The 19,886-nt window shown below is 44.7% G+C and overlaps 2 protein-coding genes and 2 long non-coding RNA genes across 12 annotated transcripts in view; 2 read left to right on the top strand and 2 right to left on the bottom strand.

The window, feature by feature from the left end:
* The window catches only part of Spata18 (spermatogenesis associated 18), a 35,794-nt gene extending 34,456 nt beyond the window's left edge, over nucleotides 1-1,338 (bottom strand). For all 9 annotated transcript variants that reach the window (XR_005877788.1, XR_005877786.1, XR_005877784.1 and 6 more), the window contains exon 1: nucleotides 957-1,338. Coding sequence is in view for 2 of the 9 variants with exons in the window: in XM_040747202.1 (XP_040603136.1) it covers nucleotides 957-1,043 (87 nt within the window). In the remaining 7 variants the exon portion in view is untranslated. The remainder of the gene's footprint in view (nucleotides 1-956) is intronic.
* Nucleotides 723-1,846, top strand: LOC121140842. The gene is made up of 2 exons (XR_005877790.1): nucleotides 723-822; nucleotides 1,323-1,846. It is a non-coding gene; the product is annotated as an uncharacterized LOC121140842 (long non-coding RNA).
* A 781-nt stretch (nucleotides 1,847-2,627) lies between these two features.
* Nucleotides 2,628-5,852, bottom strand: LOC121140841. Its single transcript, XR_005877782.1, has 4 exons — nucleotides 5,737-5,852; nucleotides 4,729-4,800; nucleotides 2,982-3,096; nucleotides 2,628-2,788 (listed from the first exon to the last, which is right to left on the bottom strand). It is a non-coding gene; the product is annotated as an uncharacterized LOC121140841 (long non-coding RNA).
* A 14-nt stretch (nucleotides 5,853-5,866) lies between these two features.
* Nucleotides 5,867-17,217, top strand: Sgcb (sarcoglycan beta). The gene is given in 6 exon segments (NM_001281674.1): nucleotides 5,867-5,905; nucleotides 9,086-9,295; nucleotides 12,002-12,187; nucleotides 12,920-13,111; nucleotides 13,390-13,521; nucleotides 17,014-17,217. Coding segments are annotated over 6 exon segments (963 nt in total).
* The last annotated feature ends 2,669 nt before the right edge of the window (nucleotides 17,218-19,886 follow it).

Genomic DNA, 19,886 nt, shown 5'->3' with positions numbered 1-19,886 from the left:
GACTCGAATCCAAACCACACATAACAAGATACAGCATGCATCCAGATGTAAATACCAAAACAAGCCCATCTAGATTTTAAAAATCTGAGATTTAGAAAGTAACGTTACAAATTATTGTAATTATTATTACCTAATAATAATTAAATTCCCAACATGGAACAGATTGAGGTGGTAAGACCCAGAAAGGCTGGGAAACATTACTTGGCTTGTTGTAATCACATTCAGACCTAGAACCCAGGCCAACGCCTGAATCCCCAATTCACTTCTCTCCCTGTTGACTGCTCTGTGCTCTAGGTAAAGCCAAGGGCCTCCCATTCAAGGCACTTGCATCGATTGTGAGACAAATTCAGCGTGCCGCTGTTGGAGCCAGGGTGGAGTGGGATTAATAAAATTTGGAGTGTGCTTCTGGGTGTGACAGAATGCTGGTGACACAGTAATTTCTTACAAAAGCCTTGGCAACACCTCCTGGAAGTGTCTCTGGTAACTTCCAGCACGCCAACAAAGGGTGCAACTTTTACAACTGTCTCTTTTCCTATAATAAATCCCAGGTGTAGGTTTAGAAAAGTTCGCTCTGATACGATCCTGGGTGTTGTGAAAAGTGAGAACCTTGAGGAAAGGCAGGGAAAGGGAAGGATGGTGTATAAAATAATTCCAAAGCAGGCAGAGAGAATGGGAGTGGCTGGCAGCCGGACCAAGCCCCTCTGTTGCTAGGGCCACGGCGTCCATGGTTACCTAACCACAGGTTAGCGCTCTGCGGCTGCCAGAATCACCCCACCCTGAATGAAGAGTTCCGATTGACAGGGGACTTCTTCTTTGATCTGGGTAGGAGTCTGAGATCCCCGTTAGGGTCTCTAGAGCTGTGACTTTGCGAAGCGACCTCCAGGACGCCAGCCCGGGTCTAGGCTGTGCGGGGGAATCGAGGCAGGGCGAGCCTGGGGTCTCCCACCCGGACTCACGTTGTAGTCCTTCACCCAGTAGGAGACTTTGTCCGGCAGTGCTCGAAAAGATTCGCTTTTGGCCAGCCTCCTCACGTTTTCTGCCATCGCGCGCTCTTCCGCGCGTCCGTCCGACTCCTGGAGATCGACTAATAGAAAGGACAGGGGCGAGGGGGTGTCCTGGGCGGGACGGTGGGGTGCTGTGGCCGCAGGGGTGTTATCTTCTGCGCAGGCTCAGAACGCAACTGGAGTGTCCATCCTCCCCCTCGGGTCGGACCTGGCAGGGTTCGGGAAGCCGAGGGGGGAGGCGCCCTGAGCCGCAGGCGCCGCGCCTCATCCACTGGCCGGCTCGCTGTTCTAGCTCCCCCGCTGCTGCTCTCCCGCCAGGCCATAAATACCCCGTCGATTATTAAACAAACCTTGACGTGGCGGCCTGCTGCCAGGGACCAGCGGCTCGCGTCGGAGCAACGCCCCGCCCCTCCACCCAGCTCCTGGCCAGCTTGGGGACCTTGGGGATCTGCCGAGACCGCAACAACAACACCACCCCAGCACCCCCTTCCCCGATGGCTCTGCGGACCCAGGTCGAGGGCGCCCAGGCGGTCGGAACTCTGGGGCGTGTGACCCGCTGGAGGACCCTCAAGCCCCAGAGACAGTGGGCGGGGTGAGGGTGGGGGATCCCTGCTGCCTGACTCTGTGCTGGACCTAGACCTGTCAGGAGGACTAGGGGACCGCAAGATACCTAACCTGTGGCGGCATCCCACTCCGGGTGACAGTGCGCGTGCCCAGGAAAGCAAGTTAACTCCGTGGAGATTCTGAGTAGACTTCCATGGCCCTTCCTTAATTCCTCCGCCTCTCAAGTCTTTAATTCTCTCTGTTTGCCTGTGAAACTGGTACTAAAATGTGCGATTTTACTACTTATGTCTTTGTCTTTGTCTTTGTCCCCTGTCCCACTCGGTCTAAGTCAATAGATTTGTTCTCTGTAGAACGACACACGCAGCTTCTAGGTGAGATCCTCGCCCTAACTTCCAGGTCTTCCTTGGCAGGGACAGGTGCAATCCCTAACCAACCTGTGTTGTATGTGGACACTCAGGGACCCCTCGTTGTGCCATACCACGCTTGATCTACTGCTGTCCCTGACAGGATCTTGGAGGTTTGCGGGGGCAAGGAGATCAGGACCTGTATTTCTGTTCAAAGGAAACCTAGCTTTTGCTGCACTTGCATGAAATTGCTTTTAAAACGGAGTTTCCTCAGTGATACAATTTCCCAGTCGGTAGGTGTTTGTAATGCAAGCGCGAGGACCTGAGTTGTTTGGATTCACGCCCCGCCCTCCGCCGCCAGTACATGCGTTTAAAAGGGGAGGCACAGAGACGGGAGACTCCCAGGGATTGCTGGCCAATTCGTCTAAATAATTACTGAACTGCAGGTTCAGGGAGAGACTGTGTCTCAAAAAATAAGGTGAAGCGATTGAAACATCTACACACACACACACACACACACACACACACACACACACACACACACACACCAGAATTTACCGGTGGTATGCTAAGACACTTTATCCTGTATGGAGAAGCACTTCCTTGTCCATTTTAGACAGCATTCGCTAACCGGGGTGGCCTTTGTTCTTACATCAGGATCTTAATTTTGCCCTTTATGCTTTCTTCCACTTAAACAAAAACAATAAGCACCCACCGAAGGAAGAATCAGCTGGTTCAGGTGGAGCTGAAGGCAGAATCCTCCTCTAGGAAGCAGTAAAGTCAAGGTTTCCTGCGGACTGCCAATACAATAGCAGTGTGCATTCTCTCTGGGCAGATCAGAATTATTTTCCTGTACAATCCCTTCATGTAGTTTGCCTAAGATACGAAACAAAAACAGCAACAAAAAAAACCTACAAGAATTGTAATATACCAAAATTTTATCACTATGATACCTAAATAAATATTTACAATAAGTTTAAATGCGGAATAGAAGAGGAAAAATAAGACAGATAAGTTGTATTGACCCCGATGCCCACCTAATCCCAACCAAGGTTTGTGTTATACTTACTTCTACACAGAAGGGATCCCTTCTGTCAACTTTTCATCGCCTCTAGTTCAATGAAATAGCAAATACATGGTTCTGGGGGTCATGGTCATGGGGGGGGCGCTCAGCGCACTGAACACTGCAGAGAGAGGAACAAGGTAAGATCAGTCCCCGCAGATACCCTTCATTCTCTCAGAAGAATGACGTGGTACAGCAGGAAGGTGGTGCCTAGGATGGCTGATATGGAAATGGTTCCTTTTCACACATTTAATAGCATTTACTGGATTTTGATCATGACCCACCCATCTGCCTTCAGTATAAGGTGATTTAAGACTGGCCTCCTGCTCTCTGGGGTCTCACACTCTGCAGCAGACATAACAACCATAGCGCAGGATGTAAAACACTAATAGGACAACTATAGAACTATGGCCATGGTGATTCTTCCTTCCTTGTCTTCTGAGAAGAAGGTGGCATTTAGAACCAGCTCTGTAAGGATAGAGGAGTCTACCAGACACAGGAAAGTGGATGCAGAGACATGAAAGCTACAAGGGTAAGAAGTGTAGAGTCTACTATGACTACAGTGTCAGAAACAAGCCAAGAAGAGCCCTGGGTTTGGCTATGATGAACCTCTTGGGCCAATAGATTGATGTTTATTCTATAGGCAGTGGGAAGGCAGCCAGGGCTACAAATGGAACTGTAATAGATCCCTTCCTATATACCATGTGAGAGGTCCTATAGGAGGTGGGACAGGACTTGGAAGAGCAAATGTGAGGCACAGAGTGATGGAAAGGTGGTCCTTCTCTGGAGTATTGTACGGTGAGTGTTAAAGCAGATCTATGTCAGAGATACTTTGTTTGTTTGTTTTAGTGAAAAAGACCAGTACTCACTCACTGGAGTTATTTGGCATTTATTGTGTATTTGGTTCCTACCATGACCAGGACTTGGAGTAATATGTAACGACATACTGCACCAGTTTGTAAGGATCACACAGTCTGCTTAGGAGAAAACTATGTTAAAAGCAAAATAACAAGACAAAATATTAAGTATAAAGTGAGTGTCATAGTGAAATGGTATAATGCCAGTTAAAACAAGACTGCTGGGAGAATTACAGACATTGCCAAGCACATAGCACCCTCCAAATATTTCCTGAGGGGGAGCTTTCAAATAATATCATTAGAAATGATTCACATTATGCTTGTGGTTGAATGAATGAATTGGTTCTCTTTTTTAAAAGACAAATTGTGGAGGTGGGCGGGTTCTGGAGATTAATAGCTTTGGCTGCTCTTGCAGAGGACCTGAGCTCAGTTCCCTGTACCTATTTGGAGGCTCACAACTGTAACTCCAATCCCAGTGTCTAACACCCTCTCCTCATCCCTACCATCACCAGGCATGCAGGAAGTGCACATCCTTACCTGCCAGCAAAACATTAAAACACATAAAATATCAAATCTCAAAAAACAGCAGCAAAAACAAGACAAAAACAGGACACCCACCCAATAAGTGGTGTCCTGTTAGCAATGAGGAATCCAAGGAAAATACATCTTCAGACAGCCATGGGCCATCTGACTTCAGAAAAATCCATTATCAAAGCACCTATGAGGAGACAGGTTAGGAAAAGCAAGGTGGAGCTTATTATCTTAAAACAGAATGTCAGGCAGCTCTGGAAGACATCTAATAAATCGCATTACTGTGTGTGATTGAGACATAGGCCTTCAACACTGCAAACTGAAACCCCACACAAGATTAGAAACAGAGCACTTATACTACTTACTGACTGGCGCCTCAGAAGGCTCCAAAGAGAATGTGACATTTGATAGGTTCTTGGGGACACAAAGGAGTATGTCTGTCGGAGAGAAAGGAAAAGAACCTTCAGAGCACAGTAAAAAGAGAAACACAGGAACCCAGGACCAGTCCAAAGTCGTATTGTCAAAGTTGATAAGTGGGACTAGAGAGCCAAGCTATTACATAGAGACTGCTAATTCCCAAACCTGTGAGTTGTATTTATAGTCTTCCTGCCTAAAATGTAGCTGCATTATGTAGATGGAGCCAGGTGGCTTCAGCAGTTGGGAAGGAAGACATGAGCAAACAAATTACCACACAGATGCAGCTCTTACCCCAAATCAGACATGAAAAGGGGAAAGGGTTAGAAGTCATTCGTTATGTAACAGAGTGTCTGTTCAAATTCCACAGCCATCAGAAATAGGTGGAGCAGCGACGGGACTGGTTACAAAAGCAAATGACCCTGGGCATAGTACTTTTTTGAAACTATTCATGGCCCGAGGAACAGTTCTTGGACGTTGGATGCTACTCACTCTCTTGTAGTTTTCCTTCCGACTTAATGGATTATTAGAGCACAGAGCAACAAATGTACACCTGTTACCTGCACCTCCGAATGTCTTCCTGGTGCTCACTGTGCGTCAATAGTTAGGTTCCTAAGGATCTAATATGGTCCGCACATCTCCAACATTGTATGGACAGACGATCTGCCCCCCTAATGCCTCAAAGAAAGAGTGCCGGACTTGACAACAGTCTTCCTGGAGGAGTGGTTTGATTTAACTGTCTAACCTCTGTCCGTTCGGTCTGCATCCAAGCCTTGGACGCAAGTACTCTCGATGATGCCCCTCTCCCTCTTAAGTCATCGCAGCTTGGGATGATACAGCATTCCACGTATGAGGAAAGGAAAGGCATGTATTGCATTTTCGAGGAGGACACCCCAGAGCGCGTAGGTCCCTGCCACGCCCATCCAACCCGCAGCAGCTCCAGGTCGCAAGTGACCCACCTCCCCGAATCTGAGCCTGCAGACTCCTTGCCCACTCTGGATTCTTTCGGGGGCGTGGCGGGGTGTGGCCAGCGAGGGTATGAGCCCCACCCCCGTGCCAGAGCGCAAGCGCAGGCTGCAGCGGACCAAGATGGCGGCGGCGGCGGCGGCAGCGGCGGCGACAGAGCAGGTCTGTGAGCCTGCTGAGGCCGAGGGCTTAGGGAGCGGGATGGCCGGGTCTTCCCCACGGAGGGCGGGGACCAGGGCGCGAGGGCCGGGCTCGGGCGGCAGGGCGGGGCGGCAGGGCGGGGCAGCGGGAGCTGTCCGCAGCCAGGATGCTGGCGAAGGCCGGGCGGGAACCTGGACAGCCGGCCGCTCCAGGCCGGTGAGGGGAGCTGTCCCTCGGAGGGAGTGACACGGGTCACCGGCCTGCGCAGCCTGCGCCTGGACGCTGCTCTCCGCAGCGAGCAACCATGCGGGTAAAAATAACATCAGCTGGGGCCGGGAGACTGTCCGACACCAGCCAAGTCGTGGTCAGCTGTTGCCTAGTGTGGATCGCGGCCAGGTCTTGTTTCTGCCATGCCCGATGTGCACACAGCCCAGATTTCCCCTCCCACTTTGGTTTCTCGGAGATTCAGTCACCAATATAAAACTGACCCGTGCCCAGTGGGTTTAAGGTTACTTTTAAGAAATGCATTATCAGATATTTCCTGGCCCTCGTTGTAAGCCTAGAATAGTTGAAAAGGCTTCCCCCTAAATATCAAGCTGTACTTTCGCATGCACATACGTGTGAAATGTGTGAATACTGCCCAGGCGTGTAGTTGCCAGAGTGACGTTATAATAAAGACAGTTTTCACAGTCACTTCTTTATCGTTATTTACCTTTTAAAATAAAAGGTAAGATAGTTTCCCTTTAAAAGTCCCATTCTTCAACATAATTGGAAAACAAAAAGTGAGTGAAGTTGCAATTGGTCTTTAGGGACCATTTTCTCAGGGAGCTAACATTTCAGAGACCTGTTAGGTATGTGTTCCTGGAGGACTCGTTCTAAGGGGTAGAAAAAATAGACATGAAATCTGCCTTCACCTAAAAGTCAATGGCCACACAAACGTGGAACAGTCAGTTGTAACAATAGGCAAGTGCAGATTCACAAAGGAACAAGTGAAGCTGTAAGGATTTGGCGTGAGCTGTAAGGATTCAGCATGAGCTGTTGGGACTGAAGCCATTCCTCAGTTTCTAGTGTATCCCTGAACTAAATCAGCCTCTGAATTAGAGGAGTCTTTGCTGTTGTACAAGTGAGTGCAGCTTGATGCTCCGGGGTCTGTTCTAACCACGAAAAGGTTACAATCATCTGCTCACTTGGCTACCCTAACCAGAGCAGGACTGACTGAACAGAGCTATGGAAAAACACACTTTGGGCTTAGTGATCTGATGTCATCAACTTTATATTTGAACAGGAAGACTTGCTTTTGTGTTTGGGGTCCCACAAATTATGTGACGTATTCTGTTTGGAAGTCATTGTAGACACCTCTGTGGCACAGTCACCGGGTCCTGGCAGTTCTTCCACTTAAGACTTCTCCCCCAGCTTCATCTCCAAAGCCAAGGAAATGTGGGGGCATCTCCTGCTCTTCTATTCCAGTCCTTCTCATGGGGGGGCATGGTTTTGCTTCCATGTAAATGTCTTCAGTGGGGGCTAGCAAGATGGCTTGGAGGACTTGAAGTTCCTGAGTTCAACCTAAGGAACCCAGGTGGTGAAATGAGAGGACCAACTCCCAAAAGTTGCCCTCTGATCTCCACACACATACCGTGGTGCATGTGCCTCCTCTCGAGAATTCTGTCTGTCTCTGTCTCTAAAAGAGTAAAGAAAGAAATGCAGACTAGGAGGAGAGGAGGACTGGAGGAGGGGGAAGAGGAGCAGGGAGAGGAGGAGAAGGAAGATTGGGAGGAGGAGGAGGAGGGAGGGGAAGAAGAGGAAGATTAGGAGGAAGAGAAGGCTACCCCCCCCACCAGCAGCATAACCTCAGTAGCCCCCCTGCCCCCAGGAGAAAGTCGTCTTTCGGGCAGTGCTTTGCTGTTTATCACTCCTCACTTCATTTTCCCGTCATTCGAGTACCTATCCCACCTTAGTTTATCCCTCATTATCTGAAAGCCGGCTTCCCGCTGTCAAGTGTTCCTTTAACATCCAGCATGCTGAAACACATGCCATTTGTGCTCAGAAACCACAGTGACTCCCAAAGACCAGACTCCACAGTCTCAGCCTGGCTCTGCTCTCCACCTTCCTTCTCCCCGTGTTGCCAGACCTGACCACCTGCTCCTCCCAGGTTCCTAACAACTCCAGAGTGCCCCAACTCCTCCTGCATTTGAACTCTGAAACATGTATTTGCCTATATTACTGATTTCGGCACCAGAACCTACAGAGTATGCATGTCATGTAACACACAATGCAGGTGTGTAATACCTTACAAGATAAGGATCATGCTCTCCTATCTTACGTTCCTACTTATTGTGATATTGTTTAAGCATACAGTTCTTAGAATGTGCCTTCTACAATAAGGAATTGTCTCAGAACTCTGAAAAAATATGGAAATTGGACAGTGCTCATTTCTGCTGGCCCTTCTGTGTTTGTAAACATAGGTATGCCCGAGCAAACATTTCATTAACTCTTAGAACAATCATGTTATCATAAATGGTCACATTCAATAGAGTAGGACAGTAAAAGACAAATATTATTATTATTTTAAAAATGTGTCTGACAGCCGGGCGGTGGTGGCTCACGCCTTTAATCCCAGCACTCGGGAGGCAGAGGCAGGCGGATCTCTGTGAGTTCGAGGCCGGGCTGAACCGACAGCCTCTGAAACAATACAGAGAAACCCTGTCTCATAAAAACAAAAAAAAATGTGTCTGACATTTCAGACCTTGGAAAGAGTCCAGTTGCCATCCCTGTGCAAATATATATATTCATGCGACTGCCCCTGAATACTTGGAAAATTGCTGATCTAGAACAATGTAGGCTTTAATTGGTTGTAGTATAAGTAGCAATCTGTGTCAATCATTCCAAATTCTTTTCATTTACATAAAAATATATGATTAAAAATTTAATAAGTCGCTAGTAAAAATAAGATTACCCACTGCAATATGTATGTGTGCCGATGTTGCCCAGAAGTGAGCTGTACCCACTTTGACAGTGGAATGACTGAAAGCAAAGAAAACATGGCTATATATGACAGTAACCTTGACATCCACAGTTCAACCTGACTTGCAACGTATTTGTGGAACATCTGTCACCAGCCAGTGCAGCTTTCTTTAGTGATGAGTATGAACTTAACAAATGCATCAGCAGAAAGATAGCTGTTCCACTCTGTTTGGCTCTTAGCAAAGTTCCAATGGGCCAGTGAAGAAGTCCATGCGGGAAAAGGCTGTGGAGCGAAGGAACGTTAACAAGGAGCATAACAGCAACTTTAAAGCTGGGTATATCCCTATTGATGAAGACCGGCTCCATAAGACCGGATTGAGAGGGAGAAAGGGCAACTTGGCCATCTGTGTGATTGTCCTCCTGTTTATCCTGGCTGTCATCAATCTACTCGTGAGTATGTGGGACAGAGCATTCCTGCCTAACTTACCTTGGGAAATTCGTGTCTTTTTCAGCAAGATCATGGGTTTTGTTTGTGTACTGTGTTTTGGAACGGTCTTTTCTATACATGTTCTATCTCCTATTGGACTTTAGTTAGTGCTTTAACATAAAAAACTAATAGGCGTCTCTCCCCATCTCACAAAAGTAAGTGAAGACAATTTAAAAAAACTTAGTAAGGTATATCCATATATTAATCCCATCTAGAAAAATATTGATGGCTTATCCCCTTAAAGGAATTGTCTTTAATAAAGGTTATGTAAACTCACTGGAAGAGAACTTCACTGGGACGTTATTGCCTTTTTCTCTCCTTAAAAAATACAATTTCATTCAGTGTTCCTTACATATTGATTGTAAAACATAAACACTTTGATAACACTGAAAGTTTGTGTCTTTTAGCCTCAGTCTCCAGTGTCAAAATCTGAAGGCTCTACCTGGCCCATTCTCACTGAGGGGCTGGGCCCTGACCTGTCCTTCCCTGAGTAGTTACTGTTTTGAAGAAGGGACTTCTTAATGCGAGATGGTAGCTCTGGAGGTTAGCATTGGAGCCTGTGACACCATCAGTGAATGGTACCTTCTGTTCAGAGTGAGCCATCGATCCCCCCATGCTCTTGATCATTCCTTTGTACTTCCTGTACTTCTAAAACATTTGTGTCCAATCCCTCACCAAGGGAAGAGCCGACACACACTTTAAAGAAGGTACCATAAATAGCTTTACCGGAAGCATGCATTCTGGATTTATTGTGCCTTATGCATTTGCTTTATCGGAGATTCCTGGCAAGGATGGCAGAATTAAGACAATTCTGTTCTGTTCTCTAAAAACTCACTCAAAGTAACAGTGTCAGGAAACATAAATGTATTTGAAGAGAGTGAGAAGTGGCCAAAATCCTAAGGGAAAGACAGACGTGCGTGTGTGTGTGCGTGCGTGCGTGCGTGTGCGTGTGTGTGTGTGTGTGTGTGTGTGTGTGTGTGTGTAAGAGAAGAACACAAGCTATATTGATAAAATGCCTTGCAGAACCCAGAGTTAGAAGGAAAAGGATTTTATTAATTAAGATCAAGTCAGGGACTGAAATAGATGAATTGTGTGAAAAGTCTGAGGTAGTAAAATCCCCTGCCTCTCACTTCCCAGCCAGCAGCTAACCAATTCTAACCACAACTTGTCCTCAGCTCCAGGCACAACTGCCAGCACCCCAGGTCTGTGAGTGTCAGACACCAGGAACCATTGTACAAGGGAATTTGCATCCTGAAAACAGGGCAGCCTAACACTGAGTTCAGAGGCTCACTTCCCACGCTCCTTTCCTTCCATCTTCTACCTCCAGCTACCTCGACACAGGCTAGAGGAGAACCCCTCTCTGGGGAGTTAAAGCACCCAGAGAAAGAATGCAACACGACAGTGACATTGGACAGGACCGTAAAAAAGAATACTCCCACTGGAAAGCCTGTAGGTCAGGAGGCCCACCCCTCATAGAGTCCTTTACAAGCTTGTTGTGGTACTGAATGCCAGTAGGAGGTGCTGAAGAGACAGGCTAGATGGTCACTCGAGTTCTCTCTGGACGTTTTACAGCTGTGCACTGGGCCAGGGGTCAGTGGATTTGTGAGGTAACTATAATAATTGAAAACTGATAGAGACCAAAATACCCACCATGGGAGAAGCAGAACTCAGGGAGATAGAGAAACATGCAATGAATGGCATAAGACAAAACCCACAAAGCCATGGTGTAAACCTAGTACTTGGGAAGTGGAGGTGGAAGGATCAGGAGTTCAAGGCCAGCCTTGACTACATAGTGCATGAGAGGCCAGCCTGGACTTCATGAGATTCTATCTCAGAAAACAACAACGAAAAGAGCTCTCTGAAACTATAATCAGCTTCTTCTGAGATAGATAATATTCCATCCGTGAAACAAAAATAACATGGCATTTCAAATGGTGCAATGAAATAATGAAGAAGTCATAGGTATTCACATATGTGGTTGGAGAGATGGAGCAAAAAGACCAGGTCCAGAAAAATAAACTAGAAGAGAAAAGCAGAACTGCCATTGTCTGAGAAGCGTGAATTGCAGAACATTTGTTTTACTGAGAAATTTGCAGAAATACAGAAGTATCTGAGATTTAGTTCAATTTTCAAAATAATAAAAATTGAACTATGAAGACATAAATATTAAAAAGAATTACAAGATAATGTTCAGTATGATGGTAAACAATAGTTGTATGGTCATAACAAGTAAATATTGAACACAGTTTGGAGTTGCAAGAGAAAAGACGTAACAGTGAGAGCAAATTCGTATCTGCTAAAATAGGAAGTAAGTGAAGGAAATTGGTGAAGTAAGAAACTCAGTATATATTATTTAGAAATAGGGAGATCAACTCCAGATGGAACAACTGAAAGTGTTGAATGTGGTTGCTTGTCCTTAGGGAACATGACGGGAGAGCAGGAATAAGTAGCGCTGCCATTTTCTGTAGATCAAGCAGTCCAGCTCCTGTTTGTGTGTGTGTTTAACACTTTGGTAAAAATAAATCATTCTCCCAGCAGACCACCAGCTAGTGCGTTCATCTCACCAATTAAACATGTCCAGAGGCCTCACATTTGGACATGATCATTCCTGTTCGCTTCCAGGCGTGTCTAGTATGTGACTAGTAACTACAAACATGTCTCTCTTTCAGATTACTCTTGTCATCTGGGCTGTGATTCGAATTGGGCCAAATGGCTGTGACAGCATGGAGTTCCATGAAAGCGGTCTACTGCGATTCAAGCAAGTGTCCGACATGGGTGTCATCCACCCGCTCTATAAGAGCACAGTGGGAGGAAGGAGGAATGAAAACCTGGTCATCACTGGCAACAACCAGCCAGTAAGTTTCCCCACAAAAGAAAGTGTGTGGATGGAGAGAGGCGTGGACTAGAGTGCTCATGAAAACCTACAGCTGAATGCTGGAAAATACTATCTTCTTGTTAAAATATGCATTATATACACAAACTTATCCATCTTCATAAGTGCCCAATGGTCAGGATATTTAGCTTTGTAGTCTCACTAGAGTTAGGTACTTAATATTCTAGAGTCCCGTGTCCCGTGTCTCATTCCCTCCCACACACACACCCCACCCCACCCCCCCACCCCTGCCTCCAATTCCTGTAAGAGTATGCAGGTCTCTGTTTGCTCTTCCAGTGACAAAGCCATTGTAAAAGCACCTTCCCAGTCGGAAGTCCAGATTCTTGGCATCAGCAAGAGAAATGCTACTCAGTGGCGCATAGGGACCAGTGGCTGCTAAAACACAGGCTTTAACTGAATGACCCTCAAGGGTGTTTCCTTCCCTCCACACTGGCCACCTTAGACCCCAGCCATGCTCCCTGTGACCTGTGTGTTTGTACAGTGGGTCGTGTGTCAGCAAAGGAGTGCACAATTTTTAATTTTCCTCTTCATTTTAAAGTCATACATTATCCAGTCTTAAGGCCAGATGCAGTTACAAGAATTTAAAGTTTGGCTCTTAGCGTCATTTTAGTTTTTTAACCTTACTGTTTTGTAGTATTCTTAAAACTTCGTTTATACATTCTTTGAAAACATACAATAAAGCATTTTTCTGAAGATTGTTTTTCAGCAAGGGACAACCAAGCTGAGTGTAGAAAAGAACAAAACGTCTATCACCAGTGACATTGGAATGCAGTTTTTCGACCCGAGGACACAAAATATTTTATTCAGCACAGACTACGAGACTCACGAGTTTCATTTGCCAAGTGGAGTGAAAAGTTTGAATGTTCAGAAGGCGTCCACTGAGAGGGTATGGTTTATTCTTCCAACATCACCAGCGGGGGTTTGTCTGCAGCTACTCCCTGGGGGATGGTTTAGGCTGCATGAAAAATGTGACCCCAGACCAGCCAAGGGCTGTTCCTAGCCCTGTCCTTAGCCTGTGGGAGCACTAATAAGGACTCTCAGTATGTTAATTCCCACGGTTATAAAACTGCCCTTTATAGCCCATAGTTGAAACTTTTGCTTCTCTGTGATAGTAATTCTCACCTTAACCGACATACCCCTTTCAGCACATGTTTTCATTTTTAGATTACCAGCAATGCTACCAGTGACTTAAATATCAAAGTTGATGGGCGTGCGATTGTTCGTGGTAATGAAGGCGTGTTCATCATGGGCAAAACTATTGAATTTCACATGGGGGGCAATGTGGAGCTAAAGGCCGTGAGTATTGTTTTGTGTGTGAATTTAAGATAATTATTTTGAATAGTAATACACAATTACTGAAAATTATTTTTGTCGTAATTGAGATGTTTCAAAGGGATTGTGAAATGAAAGAAAGTCATAAAATAATTTATAAAATTATTATCTCACTTCTTTCAGAACATGTGCATGTTTATAAAATTTGAAAGGATGTAGTAAAATGTTAACAATATTTATCTAAGAGTGAAAGAATAACATAATTATTGTAAAAGACAGAAAAAAAAACCCAAACAGGCCTTCTGATAGAGAATTCTAAGAGATCAAAATGTGTGTCCCCTGAAGTAGTTGTTATTGTTTAATTGAAGACTACCCCTATCCATTCCCAAGTTTTGTGCCCAAGGCTATGAGGAGAACTGTAAGTAAAGAGGGCCTGTGTTTTACCTGACATCGGTGAGCTGTGAGCTGTGAGGGAGACTCTGTGTCCACTGTGACATTTGCTTTCGGCTTCACTGACTGTAGCTGAGCCCAGCTAGCCTCCTATTCACACTGAGAGGCCATAGAGTCCACCCTTCTTACCAGCTCATAGTTTGGGCCAGAACAGAGTTATCCCACATGCCTCTGGATACCTTGCTCAATGTGCTTATATAAGGCTAAGGAAATGTGTGTTACCAAGAATCACATGACAAAAGTGACCTTAAATCTGAGAACTTAGAGGTCATTCATTTTCCCTCTTCAAAAAAAAATTTCAGTTTTATAATACTTAGAAATAATAAACTTGAGAAAGAAAAGGAGGTGTTTCATTTTAACAGTTTTCTCCCTAACATGCCCAATCCTATCTCTGGATGATAAAGATGAACATAACTCCTGCCAGAGGTATCACAGGCCCGTGAGGAGTTTTTGGCTGTGGTAGGACGCTCTCTGAGGAATGACGAGCAGCCAGGGCTTCAGGTTGCTGTTGACATGAAAGGTCAGAGAAGTGAGGTCTGAGCCCTCTGTATACATACAGTAACATGCCTAAGGTACCGTGTCTTTCATTCTGCCCACCAGAAAATCCTCATGACATTCTGCCTTGTTGATGTGACAAATCTTAATAGTCTGAAGTATTCTACATACTAGTTTCTAGTACTGAAAAGATACTCAGCTTTGTAAATCAGTTGATATCCATAGTTAGATTTAGAGTCTGTAAGCTAATCATTAGAAATAATTTTATTAAAGTATCTTTTAAATTTTATTTTTCACTTTTATTTTTAATTGACATAATACACATATTTATGGGGTGCATTGTATGTTTTGATTCATGTGCACATGATCAGATTTGAGTAATTAATATGCACATTATCTCAGATATCTACCACCTCTTAGATTAGGAACATTCAAAATTGTATATTCGGACTATTTGCATATATAAAAATACTGTTAACTTTAGTCACCCTGTGCTACAATGCATTGAGCATTGCTACATTTTCAAGAAAATAAAACTAAATGACCACAAGATGGCAGCATGGAAACAAAATTTGAAATGGATCCCTTAATACTTGGAACTTTTATTTCAGAATAGCGTTAAGCACTTTATTCTGAAATTTTGGATGCTCACCCAGTAAATTCTATGCAAATTCTCCAAAATGAGTAAAATAAACTCAGAAATATGAAATGGTCCTGCCACAAGCATTTCAGACAAAAGTCGCTGTTCGGTCTGTACATAGCGGTAGCCATTCCTGCCACTTTAAGACCAGCTCCCATTGCTTTAAGCCCCTCCCTAAAGTGATGGCTTCCAGGCCACAAACTGTCTTGACTTTTCCTACGAATTAGGGTCCTTATCCAGCCGCCAGCTTCCCTTCCTCACTTCCACAGCCGCAGGCATCTGAAGTCCCACAAGTGTAAAATTCGAGATCCTGGTTCCTCCCCAAACATGCATTTCTCTCAGTGCCCCGGCCAACAGCCACTGGCATAGCCCAGTTCCACCCCGGGAGCTGCCTGCAGTGCCTGGCAGCTTCATGTGGTGAGACGATTGGACTGTTTGGAGATACAGCCAGCCTCCGGTAACGTTTTTAATGAGACCGGGCCCCTCTAGACCCCAGGCTGGCCTGAACTCAAATCCTGCTGCCTCTCAAGTGCTGGCTGGATCACAATGCTGGGATGTGTGCCACAGTTCCTGCTTCAGAAGGACCTTTTTAAAAGACTCTGTCACTCACCGTTCACCCTTTAAATGGGCTTCCCTTCTAATTCCATGTAAAACCCTAAGCCTGTTCCCTAGTCTTCCCAGTCTGGTCCCTGGTTATTTCTGTGTCTCACATCCTGCTGCTGTCTTTCACATAGCGCCTGTGTGTCATCTACCCTGGGCTCCTTACATGAGGCCCATCTTCACCGTGGGCCTTCCAGTCAGTGTCCTCGCCTAGAGTGCCCTTCCCAATTACCTACATGTCCCCACTTCCGTTCCTGTTGGAGTGTGACCTTCTCAGGCCACCTTGTGCAAAATCAGTCCTCAACCGCTCTCCCTCCACTGTCCCTACACACTGGCCTGTTTGTTGGTTTATTGTCTGCCTGATTCCACTGAACGGAATGTCCCAGTTACACATTTGTCTGCTGTCATACCGCCAGCACCTAGAATGGGGTCTGGCACATGACAGTATTTAGTAACAATTCGCTAAATGTGAGGAGAGGGAGAGCGGAAGAAGGAGAGAAGTGGAAACTTACTGGTCCCTGAAAAGAACGGGTGAAGCGCTTCCCAGCAGGCATGTGGACTGAGTCCAGAACCACGAGCACACAAATAAGGCAGGCGTGGCAGCGGTGTGTGCCTCTAGTCCTACTACGCAGGATGCACAGGCAAAGGACCAGCCAGCCTAGCCTGCTAGCTGAGCTCCAGTTCAGTGAAGGAGACCTCACCACGAAGTACGCTAGAGATCCATTTACAAAGACACACATGTTCAACCTCTGACCTCCATGTGCATGCGTGCGCACACACCACACACACACACATACACACACACACACACACACACACACACACACACACACACACACACACACGGTCTTCAGAGCCTAGAAAATGACTCTAGCTATGAATTTAAAGAAGAAACCCTCAGTTTCTTTGAAAGCCTGATCTAGTAAACTACAGTTTTAATCTTTAGTTGAATTTCTATTAACTAAAATTAGTTTGTCTTAAGAGAAAAATACCCCACACACAATATCAACATTAGTCAGTAACTGAAAGTTCCCTGGAGTCAAAAAGTGAAAAACATTATCCGAGACTGTTACCATCAGCCATACTTTGACTAGTGTTTGCAAGCTCTGTTGCAGGTTTGTTGACTCACAGTAGGGACTGACTTAAACGAGAGTCAACCTTTCGAATCCTTGTAGGAATCTGGTTTTGTGATAGCCATGGTTGTTTTGATCATGACCTTACTCTCTTCTGCCCCCTTTCCCCCTTACTATTTCATAAGTTTTGTCTAGTTTAATAACTTCCTTCTATGCCCATTTTGTGGCGGTAACTAAACCATATTCCTGTCCTTCTAGGAAAACAGCATCATCCTCAATGGAACTGTGATGGTCAGCCCAACTCGCCTGCCCAGTTCCTCAAGTGGGGACCAGTTGGGAGGTGGTGACTGGGTGCGCTACAAACTCTGCATGTGTGCCGATGGCACGCTCTTCAAAGTGCAAGTAACGGGCCACAACATGGGCTGCCAGGTGGCAGACAACCCCTGTGGGAACACTCATTAGAAGCTCCAGCCCCAGGGTCAATATGATCCGATCTCAGCTTGACCTTTTCTTTTCATGAATGCATGTGAACCAGGTTTTGCAGTTTGTGATAACTTGTATTTGAACTGGGGAGCACCACTGTATCTGTTACGTGCTCTCCATATTTAAGGGATTTTTGAGTGCCTAAATTCTAATATGCTTTATTAAGTTGACTGACACTAACAGGACAGTTCTCTAAAATAACTATGAGAAACTAATAAAACCAAAAGTAATCTTGGAGGTGTTTTTAACATTCTACCATCTCTTGTCTAAAGGACAATGGGCTGAAGAGTTAAGGCTCACTGTAAGCAAGCCTTTGGTTATGTCCAGTAAGGAGAGATCCACTAGAGATGTCACTGTCTGTGCTCTGTCTTTTGGCTTTTAATCCAAAGCCACATTTTCACAGACAAGCCATTGAAGAATTTTCCATGTATGAGCTTGTAAGAAACTGTGTTCCTTACTTTTGCACTAAAGAGAATACTGTCATGGGATGTTTACTTAAAATAGTGGTACATGTAGTATCTGCAATGCATAGACATTAAAACCCAATCCCAGTCCTCACTGGTATGTGGTAACAGCAGCTGTCATCACTGGGCCTCTTCTTCCTCAGCTCTGGCCTGGGCTTCTCTAACTATACCACTCAGCAAGTGTTTCAGTGCCAGCTTCACCCATCGGGAAACTGAAAGTCAGAGAGGTTAAGGAACCTGCCTCATACCACATAGTAAAGGATGGACTTGGGGTTGGAATTTAAGTACAGTTTTAAACTAGATGGACCTGATCCAAATGTGTTTCTGCCTTTTATACTCTACACTGAATTTTCAATTATTTAAAATTCTCAAAAGATGGAAAAAGCCTAATTAGGTAAAAATGAAACATGTGTGCTACTCTAGTTAAAATACTAATCTGTCAGCAAAACATGACCAATCACTGTCAGATTTTAAACTATCTTGAGCCAATTCCAAGCTGTCATTCAACAGACAGATCTACTTGGTCTGCTTGCCACATGGGAGCACCTGAATGAGTTACAGAGAGGCCAGTATAGATTTCCTTAAGCCCTGGGGAAACTCGGTGGAAAGGGGGAGCCTAAGCCTCAATAGGCCTTGCTGCCCCAATGCATTTCCTCTAGTGTCCCATACTAGCATCACCCTTTAGAAGTATACTGTGCCTGGAAACTAGTATACACTAGAACAAAGGGTGCTGATGCAGAAGATGGTGCAGGTTATTTTAGCTAGGTATAAAACTTTTATCTCTGCTCCTCATCTTACTGTCTCATTTTAACTATTTATAGCCCTCAAGCCAATTGATTCTTAGTGTATTTTATACTTGATTTGAAAGGAATTTTCTGGTATTACTAAGATACATGGGATCAGGGACCCAGAATACATAGCTGTAAAGTAGACAGCAGGGAGGTATCATGGATCTAGCTACACAGAAGAACACTTGTATTCAGTCATAGTCATTTAGAACTATGTGAATAAGAAAATCAATATATAAAACAATTTGTGTTCAATATTGTCACATTTATGTCAAATGGAGAAACTGAATACCTTATAGATTGTGAACTCAGGCTGAGCTAAGAACTGACTTGAGACCTGACACTAAATGCAGGTTGTAGGTATAAAGAAAGAGTGGTTTATACCTTTGGATATATTCAAGCATTGTTTAATAACTAAAAATGCTCAGAAAAATCATGTTTGGAATTCTCATTTACATGCTTAGTATATTTTTAAATTATACATTTGTTACTTGTTCTTTTTAAATCTGTTTTGAGAATTTCCTTAAATAAATATTTTTTACTCAAACCACAAAACACTATTACTAAGTATTATTTACTAAATGCAATTCATGAACAAATGTATTTTTATATTTCCTTGAAAAACACTTGTGTTTTGATACATCTCTGAAGAGCACTTTATCACGAGAGGACGTCCTGATGTTCTGTGAAGCCAGTGGTGCTTGGGGATGACATTTTAGAATCCACTGCAGGTAGACCCACCGGTGGAGCACTGACCTGGAGGCTCTCCTGTGAAGCCAAGCAAGATCACGTTCTCTTGGTGCAGTGAAGTCAGGGACGGGGGGCGGGGGAGGAGGTGTTCCTGCTCATATGTTCATTTCTTTTTTGGAACATACTACACTGAGAGAATATGCTGCTGCAGCAGCCTTGGGGGAAACAATGCAAGAGGAAAACAGGCAACATTTATTTAAGTAAGAACAACTCTTTAGAGGTGGACATCAATGCAAAGAGACAGAAGAAATAAACGTAAGATTCCTTAGAGATTGTCCAGCATAGGGGAAAATACACAACCCCAAGCAGAGCTGCCAGCCATCATCTGCAATCTTTTAAAATACGTTTTATTGGCAGCCTTTTTGCACTGTAACAGAAGCAAAGTAAACTTTGTATGATAGTTTTAATGATGAAAGGAAGAATTTCTACCTGGTTTGGATAAGTATTTTCTGAGGGGGTTAGAATTGCTGTGTTAAACTTGAAAGAGGAGACCACTGAAGTGCTGGTCATTGTAATCTTCTGAATGATGTAAGAGGGACAAAGTCACAAGCTATGCCACACAAAAATAAAGCTATAATATGTTTCAGATCGATGACCTCTGTTTACAATAAAATTCTGTGAACTTTGCTGTCGGTTTCTTAATGAC

This window comes from Mesocricetus auratus, unplaced genomic scaffold (assembly GCF_017639785.1).
Source record: "Mesocricetus auratus isolate SY011 unplaced genomic scaffold, BCM_Maur_2.0 Super-Scaffold_100006, whole genome shotgun sequence".
Taxonomy (NCBI): domain Eukaryota; kingdom Metazoa; phylum Chordata; class Mammalia; order Rodentia; family Cricetidae; genus Mesocricetus; species Mesocricetus auratus.
This window is presented reverse-complemented; position numbering and strand designations above follow the sequence as displayed.